General features: G+C 36.9%; 5 protein-coding genes and 1 long non-coding RNA gene across 8 annotated transcripts in view; 5 read left to right on the top strand and 1 right to left on the bottom strand.

Moving 5' to 3' along the window:
* The first annotated feature begins 15 nt into the window (after positions 1–15).
* LOC111495555 (phospho-N-acetylmuramoyl-pentapeptide-transferase homolog) lies at positions 16–6,457 on the top strand. Its single transcript, XM_023145645.1, has 8 exons — positions 16–295; positions 837–911; positions 1,440–1,666; positions 2,831–3,281; positions 3,362–3,426; positions 4,619–4,812; positions 5,282–5,490; positions 6,026–6,457. The coding sequence occupies exons 1-8, from the start codon at positions 134–136 to the stop codon at positions 6,206–6,208; spliced, it is 1,566 nt and encodes a 521-aa protein (XP_023001413.1). The 5' UTR covers positions 16–133; the 3' UTR covers positions 6,209–6,457.
* Positions 6,458–7,313: 856 nt separating this feature from the next.
* Positions 7,314–9,731, top strand: LOC111495605 (40S ribosomal protein S14-2-like). Its single transcript, XM_023145715.1, has 6 exons — positions 7,314–7,445; positions 8,377–8,502; positions 8,575–8,620; positions 8,789–8,874; positions 9,051–9,180; positions 9,331–9,731. Exons 1-6 carry the CDS (start codon positions 7,443–7,445, stop codon positions 9,396–9,398), a joined length of 459 nt encoding a protein of 152 aa, XP_023001483.1. The 5' UTR covers positions 7,314–7,442; the 3' UTR covers positions 9,399–9,731.
* An 868-nt stretch (positions 9,732–10,599) lies between these two features.
* LOC111495603 (60S ribosomal protein L18a-like protein) lies at positions 10,600–14,787 on the top strand. Its single transcript, XM_023145713.1, has 4 exons — positions 10,600–10,975; positions 13,403–13,484; positions 13,566–13,680; positions 14,497–14,787. Exons 1-4 carry the CDS (start codon positions 10,765–10,767, stop codon positions 14,554–14,556), a joined length of 468 nt encoding a protein of 155 aa, XP_023001481.1. The 5' UTR covers positions 10,600–10,764; the 3' UTR covers positions 14,557–14,787.
* A 946-nt stretch (positions 14,788–15,733) lies between these two features.
* Positions 15,734–18,475, top strand: LOC111495570. The gene is made up of 2 exons (XM_023145667.1): positions 15,734–16,962; positions 18,118–18,475. The coding sequence occupies exon 1, from the start codon at positions 15,840–15,842 to the stop codon at positions 16,959–16,961; it is 1,122 nt and encodes a 373-aa protein (XP_023001435.1). The 5' UTR covers positions 15,734–15,839; the 3' UTR covers position 16,962; positions 18,118–18,475.
* Positions 18,476–19,353: 878 nt separating this feature from the next.
* Positions 19,354–22,417, top strand: part of LOC111495600 (coatomer subunit zeta-1-like) — a 3,686-nt gene continuing 622 nt past the window's right edge. Inside the window, exons 1-6 of one of the 3 annotated variants that reach the window (XM_023145707.1) lie at positions 19,354–19,529; positions 20,287–20,446; positions 20,770–20,917; positions 21,024–21,101; positions 22,108–22,192; positions 22,283–22,396. In XM_023145707.1, coding sequence (XP_023001475.1) covers positions 19,527–19,529; positions 20,287–20,446; positions 20,770–20,917; positions 21,024–21,101; positions 22,108–22,192; positions 22,283–22,342 — 534 coding nt within the window. In that variant the 5' untranslated portion in view covers positions 19,354–19,526 and the 3' untranslated portion in view covers positions 22,343–22,396. Of the gene's footprint in view, positions 19,530–20,280; positions 20,447–20,769; positions 20,918–21,023; positions 21,102–22,107; positions 22,193–22,282; positions 22,397–22,417 lie in introns of those variants that run through there. The other 2 variants (XM_023145706.1, XM_023145705.1) reach the window with 2 other exon arrangements.
* LOC111495623 lies at positions 19,840–20,203 on the bottom strand. The gene is made up of 2 exons (XR_002720331.1): positions 19,967–20,203; positions 19,840–19,919 (listed from the first exon to the last, which is right to left on the bottom strand). It is a non-coding gene; the product is annotated as an uncharacterized LOC111495623 (long non-coding RNA).

Raw genomic sequence — 22,417 nt, forward strand, 5'->3', positions numbered from 1 at the left:
TTTTTTTTTTTTTTTTTTTTCTTTTCCTTTTTTATTCTTTTTTTTTTCTTTCTCTGATAGCCTCGTTCTTTTTCCTTACCTTCTATATTCTTAGATCTGATGCTTCGGCTCATCGTTTTTCTCGTTTGTAACGATGCTTTCTTCTTCTCATACTTTGAATCTTCGTCTCCACGATCACCACCGTCGTTCAAGGCTCTTCCGATGGCAGTCGTGGTTCGACAATCCCGTAGCTACAAGGAATTCCACCAGTTTTTCGATGGCGCGTTTCTATACAGATTTGTATTACGGTGTCAAGGTGAGTTTTTCACTTGATCATTTCCAGCGAGTTGTAATATGTTTGCTATTTGCTCAATCCATGTTTACATTCTGGAGATTTTTTTGTTTCTTTTTTGGTGAATTAGACGGCTCAAATGAGTTATTAGAAACCGAAAGGGAACGGGAATGAAAGGAAATAATATATTTTGAATTAACGATCAACCAAAAGCTTAAGCTATATTACAATGTTTCAAATATGAGAACTATGAAGCCCGATTGCTAATATAAGGAAACAATCCAGCAAAAGGCTTAAGCAGTAAGTTTAATTATATCAATACTTTAGCCATAAATAATCTAAGTCGAGCAAAACAGAGGCTTTGGAAGCCTGATTGCATATATAAGGATACCACTATTTCAATCAGAACTATCATAATTAGCATTCGTTGTTGTTTTTCAACCTTGCTGCGGGTGTATATTCGTTTTCTATTGCTATGAAAATTTTCATTTTTTATGAAATGATGTTGCTATTCTCAACATCAGTTAGTTTGAGCAAATGTTGAAACTTAGATACTTATGTGCAGCTAAGAGTGTTGAAGGTTCATAAGACGCGGTACTATCAACCACGTAGCATTACTGAAGTTAGAGCCTTCGATCAGGTAAGTTCATCCGTCATCGTATTTGATAAAATTCTATCAGGATGATTGAGTGTTGCACATGTTGATATGAGGTTCTGGAGTCAACATGATAACGACGACCAATAATTTACTGGACGTCATCTGTGAAAGCCATGCTGGTTATTATGTTCTTTTAGAAAAAGGGAATGAATGTTATATCCTTCCTCCTTGCAACTGCAAATTGCTGGACGAATAATCAAACTTTCAGATCTAAAATGAGATGAAGAAATTGTTGACGGATTGTTATTCGCACCTGAATTCCAATCATTTCCTTTAGCTCTGTTCTCTTGTAGGAACCAGAAAACCGTAAAAGTAAAACTCCTGAGCTGTTTTTGGGAAATAAATATTTTGAAAGTTGTCTAAACAGTAGCATACTAGTTCCACTCTTGGACGGCTAAGGCTTCTTATCTTTGGATTGAATCCTCTGGAAATTTGAGAAGGAAAATAGGTTCTTTTTGTAAGTGGAAATATTTAACATCATTGTACTAATATGCACGTGACTTTCTTTAGGATTCATTTGATTTTGGCATACCCTCGCTTGACCACTTCAGTGACAATGAGGGGACTACTTCTGGATTTGATCCTCTATCCAGTGATGGCGATGACAGCGATTCAGATATGATGCTAAATCCAGTTTCAGATATTGATTTGCCTACTGTATCAGTGCAACACGATGATGCATTGACAGTGGCTGCCCACCGGATGGCAATGCTCAGTAGAGGACGTCAGAAACACAGGTGATGGACCATTAGTTGTTTACTTCGATGGAATGGACTCTTCTTCACGTATTTGTTTACACTTTATAATTAGTAACAAAAAAAAAAAAACAGCGAAACACAGCTGAAACCTTTCTGAAAGCCTCCGTTTCATTACACTCCATTTTCACCTACTCATCTTGTTTTCCTACATGAGCAATGAATTAATTTGCTATCCATTTGTCTTTAATTATAGGTGCTTGACAAAGTAGTTGAGATTTTTCATTAAAGTCCCATCATTTTGTCTTTAATTTTAGGTGCTTTGTTTTATCTTGTCGTATCCATCCAATGTCATCTCATTGTTGCTCCTCTGGTGTCATAATTGCAATATGCATGTAATTGCTAGTTTAGACTCGTTGCAGGACAATACAATCACTTTGTGCCTTTTCCATCGGCTGTTGCTAGTTGTTGTTTTGGTTGGTTGGCTATCAATATAAGGGATTACTAAAATAGTTCTTCTTTGTTCTTTTATCTATAGTTCTTATAATAATTAATTCACTTTTCAACTTGGCATTACTCGATTAAAATTTTGATTCTCTTTCTTGGGTCTAAATCATAATGGTCATCTATATATAGTTAATTTTCATAAGTTATCCAAAAAAACCATGTAGTGTTTATATCTTGAGAGCTTCAACTAAGGAAGGATTTTTAAGTATCCACATATACGTCATGTGATCCATTTTATTAGGAGCATGCAAGTGTGTTAGATGATTAAGGTGGTCAGATGCTTCAAATTGAAAGAAATTTAAACAGTATGAAGTTTTCATGCAAATCTGTCTGATAATTTGCTTGCCGAGAATGAGATTATCCCCCAACTTTTGCAATATGTTGTGTAAGGCCTAAGATTGAAAAAGGTCAAACTTCTGATGTAGATTTCTTTTCTTGGGGTGGCAGTACTTAGGATGAAGTTAAAAAGAACAATGCCTGACCTATATCCATCGTATATGTTAAAAGGTTATAAAAGTTTTTAGCCGCTTTTAGCATTTATTCTATTATCTGTGCTCATTCTCCTATTTTAGTTTATTTGGATGATTTATTAATAATTTCTTTCTAAACGGTTCCAATCTGTGGATAGCATATCTAATAAATGAGTAACATGCTTTTTTTTTTCTGGTTTGACGTTGGTCTTATTGTTGTTGTCTTCAGGATCAGACATGGACTTTTTACAAATACAGGGCTGATAGCTTTCTTGACGGCTCTTCTTCTCTATGTGGATTGGTGTGCGTGGCGAACTGTTCGACTCCCTCTAGGACCATTTCATCTGACTGGCCCTTTTTTGATATCGGCCTTTTTAGCCGCATGTGCAGGCTATATTTTTGTTCCAGTACTCTATCAGCTTAAGGTTTACCAAATTACGAGGCAAGAAAGACCTGTTAGACACGCGTTAAAGATAAAGACGCCTACTATGGGTGGATTGTTTTTTGTGCCAATTGGTATAGCTGTTGCTAAACACTTTACTGGTTTTTCTTCCGCTGAAGTTTCTGGAGCATCACTGGCAACTTTAGCATTTTTTGCTATTGGAATGGTAGATGATATCTTAAGCTTAATCAGGACTCACAAGTGTGGTTTGAGTGCGTGGAGCAAAATTTTTCTGCAGGTGAGACTTGTAACTCCCCTTCTCAAACTAGGTGGGTTTTTCACAGCCTGAATAAGTTCTCTTCTGTTGGTATTTTACAGGCAGCTGTTGGAATGTGGTTTTCTTTTTGGCTCCAAGATGCAAGTATATCATCTCCTTACAGCATGTATACTTTCTTGTACTAATCTGACCACCATTTTCTGATGGTAACTCACATATGAAAAGAGACTAACTCTCAAAAGATGCAAACTCTCTAAGGGAGTGAAATTGAAAACAGAAAATGATAGACAAAGAGACTTACAACGAAAAGAAATAGGCATTCCAGCTAAAACATAAAACTTGTAAAGAGAAATCAACGGCAAGCTTAAAAAGAGAACACCATGAAAAAGTCTTGAGACGGCTGAAGCAAGGTGATCTAACCTAGGGGGGAGCTTGATATGTGGGAACCTTTGGTTTCTTTCGAACCATTAACTCTGAAAACCTGAATATCATGTTAAACAAAAGCACCAAAAAATTAACAACTATGTCCTAAAACTTTGCATTGGTGAGGAACCAATTCAGAGTAAAGACACGTACACGTACTGATGTAAGTAGTCATTACCGAATAAAGCTCATGTTATTTGGATGTAGCATATAGAATATCCTAAAATGGGAAGCCTTTCAACTGACTTGTTTATTAGTGAGTTATTTAATATGATACCAGGGAAATTTTCCACTACTGTTGCTTACTATATAAATGAGTCATGTTTCTACAAGCCACAGTGTCATATTGAAGAAATTGGGGAACTTGATTGATATATTTTAAGTTATGAGCAGGTATTTTCCTTTGTTAGACAGTTCATAACTTTTAGTTGTAAGTTCTGAAAATTTGGCCGGATGCTGGTGACGAGAAATAACGTCGTGTCACTGTTACTTTGAATTAGACTGTCTACTGCATTATGAGAAGCTCCACCTCTTGATTTCTAGGCATGTCATTTCATTAACCTGTACTCAATTTCTTCTCTTGTTTCCTTGTTTTTTGGCTCTGCATTTGATCAAATTAGGTGGCCTGATTCTGACAATACTTTTTCTTTTCAAATCTTGCTTATTTATTTGTCTGGGATTCTGAAAGCAAATTGTCTGGGATTTTGAAAGCTAGATATCTGGATTATTAGTTTTCCTGTAGTCTGATGACATGCACATCCAACATACTCTTTTTCATTTATTGTTCATGAAATATTGCTTATGCTGAATTCTAAACTTTATTTGTTGGCTATTTTGACTACGTATGTCATGTTTGTTTATTTTGGCATTCTCGTTGCTACCAAAAAACAGAACCGTGCACTTTTAGTGAACAAAACTTTTGATTTGAAATGCAGGAAAATGTTGATTCCTATGCCTGCACCTCTTGGCCTTGTATTCCTTGGAAAATGCTACATGTGGTTGACTTCGTTTTGTTTTGTTTCCATGGGATATGGAATAAACCAGACGGATGGTCTTGATGGACTTGCTGGCGGGACTGCTGCATTGGCCTTCATTGGGATGGCTATTGCGGTGCTTCCAATATCTTCTGGTTAGTACTACAGTCTTGAGCTATTTTTCGTTTTTCTTTTTCTGGAAAGAAACTATCTTTACATGATGAACTATTTTCAACATTATTTTTGTATTTGGGACATAAAATCCTGTCAAAAAATAATGAAAATTGATTGAATTTTCCTTGCATCACATTTGACCACAATATTATGCTAGGTGTTTATTAGGGTGCATAAGTGAGCGAGATAGAGATTAGCTATGAGTGCAAAATATTCTGCACCTGGTAATATTCTTCATTTTTTTTCTTTTCTAAGAGAGAGTGAGAGTAGCTATAAGCACACTATTCTTTTATTCTATGAAATTATGCAGTCTGGTTATATTTCCTAACATCGTTTTACAAGCAAGAAACTGGATTCAAGCTTGCAAATTGGTCCTAGACATCCATCATTTTTTAATATGAGTGTTCCCTCAATACTGAAATACTGATTTGTATGGAAATTTCAAACCAGACCTTTCCATATTTGGAGCATCAATGTCTGGAGCTTGTGTTGGTTTTCTTTTGCACAACCGATTTAAGGCCTCTGTATTTATGGGTGATACTGGATCCTTTGCACTCGGTGGAGCATTAGCTGCAATGGCTGCCTGCAGTGGAATGTTTTTCCCACTATTCATCTCTTCACTAGTTTTTGTATTAGAAACATCATCAGTTATCTTGCAGGTATGTTCCTACTCTAACTAGTTGTTTCATTTTCTAGAGCAATAAAATCACACCCATAGCCCAAGGAGCTGACATAAAACTGCTACAAGAAAGATCAGATACAAGGGAAGTGTGTAATCAAATAAATCTTTTGAGAGGATGCACCACAAATAAGCCAAAAATTTATCTAGTCCCGCTCCCACAAAATTTCTCTCATTTCGCTCAAACCTTTTATCCGAACCGAAAAAATATCTGATTGTTCTATTTTCACTGGTTCTTCTTTCTGATCGTTTTTCTTGTCTGAAATGAGTCGCAAGAAATTCATAATAAGGAAACCGAGCTGTGTTATGAATGACAGCACAAGTACAAATAATAGCAATTAAGAGTTCAGATTTTATATCAAAATCATACAAACATAAACACAGATTACTTGTATGTACTACTGCGTCGCTCTTTGTTGTACATGTATATTTTTGGTGATAAGAACCATATTGGCTCGGCATATTCTAATGTTCCTGGAAACTTACAGTTTATCCGAACTGTTCAACAATTTCAGGCGGTATACTTCAAGATGACAAAAAAGTTCCAGGGAGCTGGGCGTCTCATTTTCCAAATGGTGCCATTTCATCATCACCTTGAGTTATGTGGCATCAAAGAACCATTCATTGTTGCTGGGGCGTATACAGTATCGTCCATCTTGGCACTGGTCGCAGGTTATGTTGGCCTTATTTCAGCCTAGTTTTTCAAGTTAAACATATGGAATGGAAGAATTAAACTTTTTACCTCTTCGTTAAGAGCATAAGTTGAGCATCTAGGTTTGTTTAGGTTGCTCTTAACACTATGATTAACACCCAAATTTTGTAGTTATGAAAGATTCAAATTATATACTCTTTTATAAGAAAAAATTAAATCAAATCGTTTGCTTAAGAAGAGTTGGGTTATATGTATGTATAGCTGCAGAATTTGTTGAATATATTGATTTTTACCCTTTTTTTGTGTAGTTTATTTTCATTTTACCTTCATTTATGCTTGTTTATCCACGGTTTGAGTTTGAGTAAATATTATAATCGGTTATGAAAATTAGATTTACATGAAGAAAGGTAAATTCATCACATTTTTCAGAACTTCTTGATAGATACCAATGATAGAATTTTAAAATCCAACATTATCGTAGTTAAAATTATAGACATTAAAAAAATAATTCGAGAAATCAAGTTACATGTTCCACTGTGCCAAGGTGTAAGGTATAGGTGGTGATGATCACCTCGGGATATGTGCGGGAGCCTGGGAGCCTTTGACAGGCACTCTAGGACCTGCCAACACTCATTAAAATCTGAGTTGGTCCTTCATTCATCTGATCAGAGGTGTGGATAACGAGACTACCTTCACAACCTTCTCCCTTCTGTCCCTATGTTGTTAGGGTGGTTCAATGAACAAATATTTTTTTTTGAATAATTGTTTAAATGGTTGTAACAAATATTTAAAGAAATTAATTATATTTTTGTTAAATCTCTTATTTCCAAATTTATGTTGTTGACGGTCTACCAGAATTTTATTTTCAATTAAATGCCAAAAAGGAACAAAAATACTCCAAGAAAATGATCTCTCATTCTAATACTATTATTCATTGATTTTCTCTTATTCTAACTCCATATAATATATATATATTAAGAAAATATTTAATCACAAGTTGTTATTATTATTATTTTGTGGAAAACCCATAAATAATAAGTCATAAGTTGCAATCTTTAATTTTACATGGGGAAATTACGCCCTGTTAATGGGAAAATGGCAGGGTATTTCGGTAAATCCACTCGCAGCTAAAGGCCCAATAGGAAAAACCCTAATTCTCCCTCCATATAAATTTTTGCCGACCGTCGTGCTGTTCTTCTCGCACGAAGGACTTCTGCAGGCGGCAAATTCTCGCTAGAGCTCCTCAAAGCGGAAGCTACTTCGCTCATCTTTTGGTAAACATGGTGAGTAGATCTAATCTGGTTCTAGATCACTGGCTTACTGGTTGTGTCGGTTATTTGTGGTTATCGTTGGTTTTCTCGATCACCATGCCAATAATGGGTGGTCTAGTGTGCATTTTTGAAGAAGTGTTTCGAATCTCTTTTGTTCACACCTAGAATTTCCTCGTGGGGTTTTTTCCGCCTCGGTTCCTAAATTTTTTGCGATTAGAGAAGCATGAAATCCCGAGTTTGATAGGGTATATGATTATATGAATATGGTCCTCATTATCCTGGCTTAAGCTATGTATTGTAGTTGTTGAACTACTGTGGATGTAATGACATTCCTTTGTTATTTTGTTTGCCTGTATATTGCTCTGTTATGTTTCGAAATTTAGGGCATCTATCAGTTGGTGGGACTTATTAGGTTGGGAGTAAATTCGCCCTTTTAGGCTGTGGTTTTCCGACCCCAGTTGATAATGTGTACCTCTACTTGGTCCGTTGAGCAAAGCCAGAGAAGACCTATATTTGTTTCTGGGTTTTTGGGTTTTTGTTTACTTGTATTTTTTCATTGGTTCTTCTCAGCCCTTCTATTGTGGTTACTTAATGTGATTGTTAGTGCATATTTGGGAGTGATTTTGAAATGATCAAGCTGGCCTACTCTGAAACATAAGCTTAATCATTACAAATCAATTTTGGTTTTACACTTTTAAACTCAATTTTTGTACTATCAAAATTGATTTTCAAGAATTGAAAGCAGTGTTTTGGAATGATTTTAATCAGGGACAAGTTATTTTAACGATTTCTAAACCACTTTCAAACATGCCTGGAGTGACTGTCGTCAAGCTGACTTCGTCTTTGTTTCTTTATGTATCACGGTAGAAAATTGTCAGCATCAGCTTAATTTGAATCTATAGGAATCCTTACTTTGCTTTCGTTTTTGTTCTTGATTCCATAGTCTGGCTCAAGGAGGAAGACCAGGGAACCCAAGGAAGAAACTGTGACTCTTGGACCAGCTGTGAGGGAGGGCGAGCATGTGTTTGGCGTGGCTCACATTTTTGCCTCATTTAACGATACGTTTATTGTAAGTGGAAAGATTATGTAATTTGGTTGCTCATTCAGTAGCAGAATGATAACTTTGTTGTTTCAACTGCAGCATGTAACTGATCTTTCTGGAAGGGAAACCCTTGTCCGCATTACAGGTGAAACAATTGAATATTTTTCTGCTTTTTTTATATTCTCTTAATAAAGTGTTTGCAACTTTTGATCTGGGATCTGTTCTTCTCTATTTATGAAAGTGTCATGCTGTTATTGTTTCTTACTTGTGTTGTAGAATCTAGAAGGGTAATTCGGTGTTTTTATTAATTTAGGTGGTATGAAGGTGAAAGCTGACAGGGATGAGTCCTCCCCATACGCAGCTATGCTTGCAGCACAGGATGTTTCTCAGAGATGCAAGGTTCCATCCTCATTTAATATTGTTTCTTAATGACCCTTTTTTCTCCATTTTGATGGATTGTAATCTTTGGTTCTTTACACTTGACTGGGTCTGAAGGTTCCATTTCGAGCGTATGCACTCCCATGTTTTGAACGGATAATTAACGATATTACTTGGTCATATGCTTCATGAAACAGGAACTTGGAATCACTGCCCTTCACATTAAACTGCGTGCTACTGGAGGAAACAAGACTAAAACACCCGGCCCAGGTGCCCAGTCTGCACTTCGTGCTCTTGCTCGTTCTGGAATGCGAATTGGTCGCATAGGTGAAGCCCATGTCTCCATAGCATCGATGAATTATGAACAAAATACACATCCACGAATGCCACATATTTAACTTAAACTAACTGCATTTCACCGCATGCTCTGTTTGTTGTAAATCTAATCCCCATTTGCATTTTTGTGGTATGTTTCAGAGGACGTGACTCCAATTCCAACAGACAGCACTCGCAGAAAGGGTGGAAGAAGAGGAAGAAGGCTGTAAGCTTGCTCCTCCAGGATTCCTCCTGGTATGGCTGTGTCAGTGGTTTCTCTATGGTTCTGATGCCTCCTTAATCTTCCTGCCTTAGATTTTCAGAACTCCATGTTTTTTATTATTGTTTTGTCAGGGATGTTTCGTCTTCGATTTTGTTTTATTTAGAACCGAGACCGTGGGAGAGTAATTTTTGGCTTTAGTTAAACAAATCAACACAATTTCCTCTGGTCTTATTAGTGACTGAAAATAGTGGTCGATGTTGCCCAACTGCCATGAAATATTTTATTAAACGTATTGTTAAGTTGATTTATGGCTACCTAGTCGAATTCAATATTCTTGCTATGTTTATTTGTGTGTGGACTAGCGATTATTTTTCATAATGTTGTTCTTTTTAAATTAGGCCTTTCTATTGAGGTTAGGATGTTTTAGTTTAATCTATAGCCTATGTTAATGCTTATGGCAAATTTCAAACATAGGAGTCATACGGTCCAAAATGGCGGTTTGAAATAGCACACAGTTTGTCAATCATGAGTTTCACGGGGATTAGTATAATTATGCTACCTATTCTCAGTTCATAAGCATAAACTAGAGTCGGACAATGTTCTTATTAATCATGAATTTCTAATATGTTGACATCTTATCCAACTTGTTTATGAGGTCGTCGCAATTCCTCTTATCTTTACTCCAATGGTCAGCCAACTTGTTTATGAGGTCGTCACAATTCCTCTTAGCACGCAGATAACTCCAACTATTGTCATTATTTTAATTCAATTTCTTCTTCTATGTTCTACATCTCATCCCAACAACAGAATCTAATGAACTAAATTATCTTCTATCATGCATGCGATATTCACAAAGAAGAAACTGAAGCATAAAGTTGGGGTCTTGTGGTTTATTAAACATAAGAGTATTTATTATTATTTTTTAATTTGACTTAATTTCTAAAGAAAAAAAATGGTTGAAGTTTTATACAGATTTCATATGATTTTATAAATATGACTATGAAAAAAATACAATTAAATAAAAATTTAAAAGATTCATTTTTTTAATAAAAAATATAAAATGATTAAAGATTAAAAAAAAGAAAAAGAAAAAGAAAATACCAAATAATGTAATAATGTCCGTGAGAACTGAAATGGGGTTCCAATTCCGCCCGGGTCGAGCAAATACTGCCAGCTGTACAACTTCTATTCACCAAAATCAGAACATCACCGCCCTATTAAATGCCGGAAACAGCCTTACTTTTTCCGCCAAAGCTCCATCGCTCCCAAATTTCCCGGCGAAATCGCAGAAGAAGAAATAAAAGCGACGACGAAACCCTCACCGTCGGCTTGATCTTCAACATACAGTCTTTGATTCTTCTTCTGCAAATAATATGAGTTGTGACGGGAAAAGCAGCGCGGTTTTCGGCGATCCACAGAGTCAATACCATTACGGGACGTTTCAGGGCGTCGCAAACTATTATTCTTCCGCCCCACAACCGCAGCCGCAGCCTCATCCCCAATCTGTCGTCGGTTTCCCTCCGCAGGTTGCGCCGCCTCGCCATCCATGTTACCATGGACATTTGGATTACCAAGCCGTTCCAGGTAAATAGATCCCCTCGTCGACGTTCTTTTTATCACGTTCATAGATTTGGAGGATTTTATAAATGGTATGATTTCTGGTAGATTGATGACGAATTTAGAATCTAAAGGTCAATATCATGGTTCATCCTAGAAGTTTGTGCAGAATTTTTGCTTAAATATTATTATTTGAGGGGCATATACGAATTGTCTGCTTTATTTAGGCATTGATGGTGTTTCGTATGGTCTTCACCAATGATCATGACGAGTTTACTATGTTACTTCTCTCCACATATTAGCATCCGTTGGATTGATGGGTATTAAATGCGTTTCTGATGCTCATTAATGTGGTTTATAATTGACTTGCTTTATCTGATGTTTCGGCTGGGGTACTGATTCACTGGTATGAATGTGAATAATATCCGATGTTTAGTTTGATTAGTGTCTTCTAATAATGTCCTGGACGTGAGAAATAAGGTCGAAAATTATGCACAGGGTTAATTGGGCAGCTTTCTAGCTTACCAGTTGGGACTCTTGACATAATTTACCTAAAGAAGAAATATAGGCGTAGGTAATGTTGAATGTTTCAACAGCTAACTCATTGATGATCTAGCCAGCTATGCAACAAGATCTTAACCCCGAGTTTGTATCTGGCATGTGGTGTTTTCTTTGGGAACAAGAAACCTTCTTATCGCATGAGGACTTGTTAGAGGGAAAGGAGGAAGAGAGATTGGGAAGGCTACTCTATTTGTCATGGAGATTAAAGGAAACTTCTGATCGGCTTGAGTTTAAATATGAGAACAATTACAGAACTCTATACTTTGAGGTTACCTGTACTACCTAGCTTCCAAAACCAAGAGTGCTGCCCTAAGAATCCAAAACCTCATTGAACTTAATTGTTCTAATGGTCCCTTTCATTCCACATCCCAATTCTTCCATATTATTGATAACATGAAATTCTCCTGAAAAGTTGGGAGAAGAGTGGTTTCTTGGGCATGCATAATCAGTTTTTTTATGTGTCTAAGACGTCTAGGAAAGTATTCTAGGAGATAGAGAAGTTTCTAAGGGACTTTCTGAAGACAGTATCTCTTGAGCTGGAGGTCAGTCTGGATGTTACTAGAGCCATTTAATGGAATGTCTCATTAGAGAGAACGGAAGAGCCTTTTTAATTGAGGAAACGATAGTGGGAAAATTTTAGTTTTTGTTTCCTTCTCATGGAGCGCCGTTTTTAGGTCTTCTGGAATTATACTCTTGCCATGGTTTGTGCGAATGGGGGAGTTTCTTGTGTTTTTCCCCCTATTAACCTTTCCAACTTTTGTGGCTTGTTGGCCCTTGCCTTGTAATGATGGCCCAAAGGCAGCTGGATAGTAAAATCCCATGTATTATTTAGTGAGGGCCCGTTGGAAATTAAAAGCACTTGAGAAGTTCCATTACCACCTTTCGGAAAACTCACACATCGTGAGGAGCTGTATCCTGATCTTCATTACTGTACTTTCATCACATGTAATGTGCACTAATGAACATAAATACTCGAACCTGAATTTCTTTTCGGGTGTTAGCTTTTCGATGCAGCAGAGACAATACTTACAACTTAATCTTCTTTGGACCACTCTTATTTCAAAAGCCTTTTGGCCATCACCCAATGAGATTACGTCACTGATATACCTAATTCTTTCTTAAAGGATTGCTTAGAATTTGTTTATTCTGAAAGAAATTGTCGTGATATTTCTTTGAGGACTGTAGCTGTGCAATGCTCCCAATTCACCGAATCAGTGATAATAAGATTCTGTAATTCAGTTGCTTAATTTATTGAGGTTAATTAAATAGGGCGTTGAAAGTTGAATGCTTGAATTTATTGCAACATTATCAATCGTGTCATCTAAGTTAAATCCATAATGCAGCATACAAATTCGTTTGGAGTGATAGTTATGAACTGTGTTTTAGCATGTCAATTAGGCAGGTTGTCTGCACGATAATCTATTTCTCGTGCTTCCAGGAAAAGCCTTACAACATATGTCTATCGTGTCGCCTAATGATTTGGTTAGCTCATGTAAAACCTATACAAGCGTCCATTTTAACCAGTTGGCAAATTTCGTTTGTAGAGTGATAGTTATGAACTGTGTTATGAACTTTTAAATATGGCTTGGGCATGTCAATTAGACAGGATGTCTGCTCGATAATATCTATTTCTCATGCTTCCAGGAAACATTACAACATGTATGTATCGTGTCACCTCATGATTTGGTATGCCATGCTAAATCTATTCAGGCATCTATTTTTTAATATTCGAATGAAATAAATTTCAAAAAAACTACAAATCTAATTTGGTCAGCCATGCATGTGTTTATTTGTGGTTGTGTAGTTGCATGAATTTGTATCTTTATGCAGTTATCCTAAATGGTAGTGATGTTTTCATCCATCATACGCTTTAATGCTTTTTGTTTCTTGTAGTTCAAGGCTATGCTATTATTGAGGGAAGACCTTTTCACGAAGCCCGTCTTCCTTGTTGTGGCATTGGCATGGGTTGGTTCTTGTAAGTTAATATTTGTGACACCCCATTTCTCTACACTCGTTCCCAACATGTCGATGGTTAAGAAAATCATTGTTTTTCCAGGTTTATGATTGGCTTCTTTCTGGGTGGCATTCCCTGGTACGTTGGAGCTTTTGTCGTACTCTTTGTACGGGTGGATTATCGAGAAAAACCTGGATATATTGCATGTGCAATTGCTGTAAGTAGCTATTATACGAATGTGTTTTATCATTACCTATCCTCAAAATTGTGCTTTCTCGCCCATCTTCAAAAATATTAATAATAATGACAATACTTCAAGTGGTAGTCAAAATGATGAAGGTTTGGGATGTTTTGAGACCTCCTCTTAAAGTATTAGGTTCTAGCCCGAATTTGATCCAAATTTCTCTTTTTTGAGAATTGGTAGGATCTCACAGAAATAATCACTTATAAGGGTGTGGAAACCTCTCCGTAACAGACGTGTTTTAAAATCTTGAGAGGAAGTCTAGAAGAGAAAGCACAAAGAGAACAATATTTTCTAGCAGTGGGCTTAGGCGGTTACAAATGGTATCAGAGCCAGACATCGAATGGTGTGCCAACAAGGACGCTGGCCCCAAGGGGGTAGATTGTGAGATCCCACATCGATTGGAGAGGAGAACGAAACATTGCTTATACAGGTGTGGAAACCTCTCCCAAGCAAACGCATTTTAAAACCTTGATGGGAAGTCTGGAAGAAAAGTTCATAGAGGACAATTTTTACTAGTAGTAGGCTTGTGCTGTTACGGTTCCTCTTAGCGCTGATGTTGAAGTGGGTGAAGCCACCCAATAACTAGTGGAGGGTGGGCAATGAGCATTTTATGTGAGGAGTTGAGCATCCAACCCTTCACTTCAAAACACTAATAACTAAAAACCTGAAAATGGACCCAAAATTTATCCTCTTGGTGGAAGTTCTGTGCCATTCTGACTGTGTGCTGCTAGGGTGTTATGATCTCCATCTACTCGTTTTGAAATTGTGCTTCATTTTTCCTTTGCTCAGTCAGTTCTTGCCGTCATGGCCATAACATTTGGTGTCTCCAAAGGAGTTGAGATCTGGTGAAGTAGACATATGCAGAATGGTGTAGCCATATTGCCCCTTGCATCAAGGGAAACAACTGGTGGGGTATTGTAATTAGCTTTGAAATTGTATTTCCTTCAATTCTATCCATCTATCAACTTATTGGTTTCCTTCACAATGTACTGAAATCTTCCTGACTTGGCCAAATGTTAAGCAAAATGTTAATAGATTGAAGAATGTGTTAGCTTTTATTGGAAGACTTTTTCTATTTTATTTTGATATAAATAGCTCTAATAGTAAGGGCGGATTTGCAATATTCCCATTGTTACCAAACAACGGTCGGATCTTGGAATATGAAATCTTAGAATAGATAAGAATTACCCACTTTTCAACCAGATGATTGAGTTTGAATATATTTTTGCAAGGAGCGATTCTTATCTAAAAGAATCACAAAGTGACATATAAAAGAAGATGACTTCATCCCAGCATCAAGTTTTGGAAAGAATTCATCCCAGCATCAAGTTCTGGAAAGAATTAATAACAATGTCTTAAGTTGGGGAATAATCTGTGTTGAGATGGAGCATATTCTTATTCTGTGATAACATTTTCACCTCTTTTTTAAATATATTATATAAAAAAATATTCCTTTTAATTGACAAAACCGCTTCAATACGATTGTCTGAGCATTATATTTACAAAAATTCTCCAATTTTATTACAGCTTCCTCCAAAAAAAAAAAAAAAAAATTTGTATTTTCCTCTTATTGAATCTCGAGTAAAATTTTCAAAGGTATTAAAAAATATCACATCAATTTTCCCATATTTTTAAAAAAGATATCCGGAAAAGCTTCCAAAATCCCAAATGGTATCACATTTGCAGAAAGATTTATTTATTTTAACCTCTATGATATTTAAATAATTACTAATTTTGACTAATATCGTTATTTTATAATTCTTAATGATAAATAAATAAATAAATAAACAGAAATCTGCAATTGCATGAGATTTTCTTTATAGATAAGTAACAAGTTGCCCTAAATTCACGTGCCTCTGTGTCTTCTTTAAACAAAGCTATTCAATTTTTTTAATTCCAACAATTAATTATCCTCTCGCTGTCCCCTATGCTACCCACTTCCTCGCCGTCCGATCCCCATCTCGATCATGAAATTTCCATCCAACGGTGGGACCCGCTTCAGCGCATCATGCCTCTCTCTGTTGTGGCATTACGAGATTGTCAATTTGTCTGTGAAGCCATGGCAGAGAAAGGATCCATAAAGTGGGAGATCAGTGTGTGAAAAATCAGAGAGAGGCGAAATTTCCGGTGCGATGGGTTTCACAATGGGCTTGAATTTGCTTCTTCTCGTGGCAATGGTGGCCACCAACATTCTCTCTCTTTACCATCTTTCCTCTACGCTTCAATCCCAAAAATCCCCTGTTTCACAGCCGGTTCCAGATCACCTAATCCGGCAGCTTCAGACCATACGCGCCACCATCAACCACCTCACGCGCCTCCACCCTAAGGCGGCAGCCTCCATATCTAAAACCAAAGTCTCTATCCCTTCAGATCTCGTTCTGTACTCTCAGTTCTCCCCAATTGCCTCATCTTGCCATAGTAACCCTGAGCTTCTTCATAGGTTTATGAATTACACTCCGTTTTCGAGTTGCCCTTCTGATTCTGATCTCGCTGAGGCTTTGATTCTTCGTGGGTGTCATCCACTTCCTCGTCGGCGGTGCTTTGCCAACACCCCACAAAAACCCTCTTCTTCTTTGCCTCAAAATCCCTTCGGTTCTTCACTTCCGGAGTCCAATATTATTTGGGGGAAATATTCGTGTAAGGGATTTGGGTGTTTGAATCGACTGAATCCAAACCTGGGGTTTGATCCTTCTCATGAAATCACCAAGTTTATGTCCTTTAAGACCGAATTGGACCTCCCAATCCCTCAATTGCTACAGATTGCGAAGGCGGCTAACTCTGTTATTCGTCTTGGACTTGATATTGGCGGTGGAACCGCCACTTTTGCTGCTAGAATGAAGCTCTACAATGTCACTATGGTCACTACCACTATGAACCTTGGCGCGCCGTACAATGAGGTTGCGGCGCTTAGGGGATTGGTGCCTTTGCACGTGCCGCTTCAGCAGCGGTTGCCCATTTTTGATGGAGTGATGGATCTGGTTCGGTGTGGCCATGCTGTGAACCGGTGGATTCCTGTGAAATCGATGGAGTTTTTGTTCTATGATGTGGATAGAGTGTTGAGAGTTGGGGGTTACCTTTGGTTTGATCATTTCTTCAGCAAAGGGGTGGATCTTGATAAAGTTTACTCTCCTTTGATCACCAAGTTGGGGTACCGGAAGGTCAAGTGGGCGACGGCGAGTAAGACCGACTCCGGCGGGTTGAAGAACGGAGAGGTTTACTTGACGGCGTTGCTGCAGAAGCCAATGCCAGCATGAGGTAATGTTGCTTCCTCTACTAGGGGTGTTGTTTTTTGTTCTGCATTTTTGTGTTGGAATGAATGAGACATGATTTGATCTCATAGCTTGTAGAGGTTGTGTTGTGAGCTATGCAATGAATTTGGGAGTGTGTTCTTGAGAGAAGTGGAAGAAACAGGGTAGATCTTGATTAAACATCTTAGGGAAACTTGGTATATGATCGAAAAGTTAATGATTTGGTCTAATACATTCGATTCTAGCCATGTTTATCTGTGTCATAGCATGTCTTGGAGCTTTATCTAGCCATTGTTGGTAGTACTAAAAACTTCATTTTAGGAGCAGGGTTTAGGCTGATCCTGTCTTCTCTGTAGCATTCCTACGTTTGTTTGTTTTCAAATAGATTAATGGAAGGCAAAGGAACTGTTAGTTTCCTTGGTTATCGTGAGATCCCATATTGGTTGGAGAGGTGAACGAACCATTCTTTATAAAGACGTGGAAACCTCTCTCTCATAGACACGTTTTAAAAACCTTGAGGGGAAGCTCGGAAGAGAAAGCCCAAAAAGGACAATATCTGCTAGTGGTGGGTTTGAGCTATTATAAATGGTATCAGAGCTGGATACCGGTGTGCAAGCGAGGACGCTGGTGCTCAAGGAGGGTGGGGATTGTAAGATCCCACATAGGTTGGAGAGAGGAACGAAACATTCTTTTTAAAGGGTGTGGAAACATCTCTTTAACAAATATGTTTTAAAAAACTTGAGGGGAAAACTCAAAGAGGACAATACCCGGAAGGACAACCCATTTTATTCGGGATCGTCTTGATCGATAACCAGAGATTGAATCGAGAAGCCATGGATCTCTGTCATTATCTCTTTTTCACAGTGCTTAGGCAATTCATAACGTTCTCGTTCCGTGTTTCTCGTTGACACATGTTTTGGGAAGGAATTTTTTGTTTCTCTTGTTCATAATTTCTCAAAACATAAGGATCTTGATGTTTCTATTGTGTTTTTAGCTCAAAAGCTGTATATATTACCCAACTGATTCTTGGATTGAGTCTGTTATGAGTTCAAAATCTCTTAATTGGAGTTAGAAATTAATAGGATCAGTGGTTTGATTATTTCCAAGACTGTTGATCTCATAACCTGACAGAGATCCATAAATTTTGAAACCATTGGCACAGGCAGTAGCAGCAGACAACCTGCGGCTTGGATCATACGAGGAAGAAGCAATTATTTAATGAAACAGTGTGTAAGAAGATGGGATTTTACATGAAAACTCAAATATTTATCCACCGCCATGGACGCCTCATCTGGCAAAGCTACTGAGTTTTTGAAGAAAAAGAAAGAAAGAAATGGTGGTGGAAGGAAGGAAGGAAGGCATCCAGAACGAATTTGTGGAAATTTATGTTTGAAATTGAAGCTTTTTGCAGACAGAAATGGTCGCTTTATTGTAGCTTCTGTCGGATTTATATTTGATTTTGTTGTGGAAATTGTTACAGACAAAATACTCAAATTATTTTTTAAACAACCAAAAATTACAATCAATCAAACCCTAATTTCACTTTGATTGATCACTGCCTAGACTTATAAAATTGTTGCAGTTGGGGTCTTAATAAATCGAAACAATATACAAATTACACCATGTGACACGTGAAGTAGGTTTTTGTCACGGTTTAAGATCATTGCTAGTAGATATTATTCGTTTTTTTCGTTACTTATCGTCGTCTGTTTTTGTTTTAAAATGTGCCCACTCACCTTTATTGTTTGATTTTAAAATCGTGAGATTGGCAGAGATACATAACAAGCTAAAGTGGATAATATTTAATAGAGGTGAACTTAAGCGGTTACAACTTTAAATTGAATATAGAAAGAAAAACTTGCATTTCACAGATTTCAAGCAACCTAGTGTGATGTCCCACATTGGTTGGGGAGGATAACAAAACACCTATTATAAAGGTGTAGAAACCTTCCCTTACCAGACACGTTTTAAAAGTCCTGAGTGTAAGCCTGAAAGAAAAAGTCCAAAGAGGACAAAATTTGCTAGCGGTGAATTTGGATCGTTACAAATGGTATCAAAGCTAGACATCGGATGATGTGCCATCCTTCTCGTTTTCCCCAAAGGAGGATAAACACGAGGCGGTGTGCCAATTAAAACGATGGGTCCTAAAGGGGGGTGAATTTGGATGTGAATTTGGTTAATATTGATTCATTCGAGATTTATCAAGTTTAAACTTAACATTGTATCATTTAAGGATTTGATTGTACGAGACATTTTGTGCATTTTCGTAATATTTAAGGACTTAATTATCAAATTTGAGTGTTAATTTATTTTTTTAAAAAAAATCAAAATTACAAAGGGGTCCAAAACATAAATATTTAAGGAAAGGAGACAAAACATTAATTATGAAAAAGTAAGGGCCTCATTTTAAATTTTAGTGAACTTTGGGGACCGGACGGAGTCGACGAAGCATTTGGAAGAGTCCTCATTTCGATTTTCGTTCTGTGGCCTCTGTCAATAACGTGAGAGAGATCCGACGGTGTTCGAATTCCCGCAGAATAATTTTTCCCGGGAAAAAAATTCACAAACCGAATGGTCAGTTTCTTTCTTCTTTTAGAATGAATGATGTCTTTGTTTCATACTTCTATTACTTATTCGTCTGATTTCGGCACTCCATTGAATCTAGCATTTAGACTTGTCTTGTACTTACTGTCTAGGATTTGCGGGAATGAACATTGATGTTAGGATTATGAAGTTTTGTTCTAGTTGACAGTTATGATCGACATATTTTTGACATTTTGTTGGTTGATGTTTTAATAGATCTGACTCCTGAGCTCATTTTAACAATGTGTTCGTAGGCACGGATAGATCTTTGAACTTGGTTGATTCGTATTTTAGTCTTTGCTTGGATAGATCTTGTTACTTTCGTCGGAAGATTTGAATTGACTCGTGCATTACTTCCTTCGTATGGAGTTTGTGATTTGTCTACGAATCTAGCCGATGACCGCAGGATTTTTATCTTTTGCTTAGACAAATCTTAATTTAAAATTAATCGCACTTGATGGTCCTTTGTACTTCGATTAAAGATTTTGGTGAAAATGCTTCTAGATCTTGATTTGTATAGCGTCGGCTCTATAACAAACTTTGTGAAGCTCTTTCAGAAGGCTTCTTAATCCCAAATTCCGATGTAGCATAATTTGCTAGTTTCTGAATGTTCTTCGTGATTAGCTTTTTATGCTTCTCAGACATGATAGCTGTGACAACAATTATTTAGGTAAAAAAAAAAAACTCTGGTGCACGATAAAGATTATTTACCTCCAGAATCCAAACATGTTTGCTTTATTCTATGCAGGAATCCTGCCCTTCCATTAAAAATATTCTTCTTTTGGATTCCGAAGGGAAGCGTGTAGCTGTCAAGTATTATTCGGATGATTGGCCTACAAATAGTGCGAAGGAAGCTTTTGAGAAAGCCGTTTTCATCAAAACTCAGAAGACAAATGCTCGAACAGAGGGTAGTTATCTTTTCATGTATTGGATATTAACTGTTTTTTTGTGAAAGTCCGTATGGCCTAATCATGTCAATTCAATTTCAATGTCATTTTAATCACAGTAAGGAAGCTTCTGAATCTTTCAATAGTCAAATTATAGTTGGTTCATCCATAGTCATTGTTTTGAGCCATGAGAATAAGAATGATTTTACAAGCACATTCTTGTGATTATTGGTTGCATCGGATAGCCATTATCTATTTTGAAAGTATATTTTGATCTCTTTCATTCTTATGAAAAAAAAGTTCCTTTTCTAAATTCTAACTCGATATTCTCTTTAAATCTGCAGCGGAGATAGCAATGTTTGAGAACAATATAGTGGTTTACAAGTTTGTTCAAGACCTTCATTTTTTTGTAACGGGTGGAGAAGATGAAAATGAGCTCATTTTAGCGTCTGTTCTTCAGGGATTTTTTGATGCAGTGGGTATTCTTCTTAGGTATTGACACTATTTATATTAATTTTGGATCCTTATGCCCTGACCCAATTCTACTGTTCTTGATCATAGTATTCTTGCATATTTATTCTCTTTTCTTGTACTCCAGGAGTAATGTAGAAAAGAAGGAGGCACTTGAGAACTTGGACCTCATTTTACTGTGTCTTGATGAAATTATCGACGGAGGGTATCTCTCATATGCTCTTTCCTTATTATCTTGATTCTCTGCATTTCAATTGTGTTGCCTGTTCTTCTATTTCCTTGCATTGATCATCATTCTTCTGTACCTTGATTGTGTCATTTTTTTTATTTATCCTCTTAATTTGATGGCCATGGCTATTTTTGCTAGACCATTGTGAACATGATAATTGAAGTATGAGTTGTAGATGATTATATACCAAGAATTTAAGTTAGTAGTAATAGTTTCATGAATATATTTGGAAAACAATTTGTTGATGAATGAGTAGTATGCTTTCATTGTGGTTGCATGACTCCTATATAATATCTAAATTATTGTCTCCTGATGAAGTACTGGCTAATTTTGACCGAGGTTTGTTGCTGGATAAGGGATTTGGGTGTTCCAATTCTCCGTTTTAACTGTGTGTGTATTGTTTACATGAGATGATGGATGAACTTCTTCCAATTATGATGATAGTGGAGATGACATTATGTAATGTGAAGCATAAATACCAAGAAACTAGAATTCTAGGTGTTGCAAATCTGAGCTACTAACTATGCTGACCGAGCGGGCTCTTCATTGTAGGTCACATGCTGTTCGTTTATTGTCATTGATAAATGTAGCAGAAAATTAATACACTAACTCTCCGTTTCAGTAGCACCCATTTGTACTTTTGTAATATGAATATAGTAGCATCCATGTTATGATATATCGCTGATGGAGCAGAGCATCTAGATTAAACTATTAGTTTTTCTTTATTTCCTTTTTAAGTGTATAAATAACCGAACAACAGAGGCTTTGAATGTATCAAGTCAAACAGATTATTTTTAATAGTGGTTATTTTAATAAAGTTATTGATTGCTTTTCTATTTGTTTTTTCCCTCTTAATTCTATCGTGAAGGGTTGTTATCACTATTATCCTTTTGTAAACGTGCAATCCAATAGTACTTAAACCTTCGTTTCACAAACCATTTTGAGGTAACTGGCGAGTGTTTTAACTGTGTGTATTTTTCAGCATTATTCTCGAGATGGATGCAAATGTGATTGCAGGGAAGGTCGCAAGCCACAGTATTGACAGTGGCGCTCCTTTGTCTGAGCAGGTACAGTACAATCTTTAAGATTCCTTTCTCTTACTTTTTTCTCCATTCCATTCTCAAGTATCTTGAAACATGTATGTCCCTCTTTTGCAGACAATAAGTCAAGCCTTGGCCACAGCTCGCGAACATCTAGCAAGATCTCTTCTAAAGTAATATGTTTTCCTCATAAATGTGAATGGCAAGGACATCCCCCACACCAGGAAAAAAAAAAAAAAAAAAAAAAAAAAA

This window comes from Cucurbita maxima, unplaced genomic scaffold (assembly GCF_002738345.1).
Source record: "Cucurbita maxima cultivar Rimu unplaced genomic scaffold, Cmax_1.0 Cma_Scf00021, whole genome shotgun sequence".
Lineage (NCBI taxonomy): Eukaryota > Viridiplantae > Streptophyta > Magnoliopsida > Cucurbitales > Cucurbitaceae > Cucurbita > Cucurbita maxima.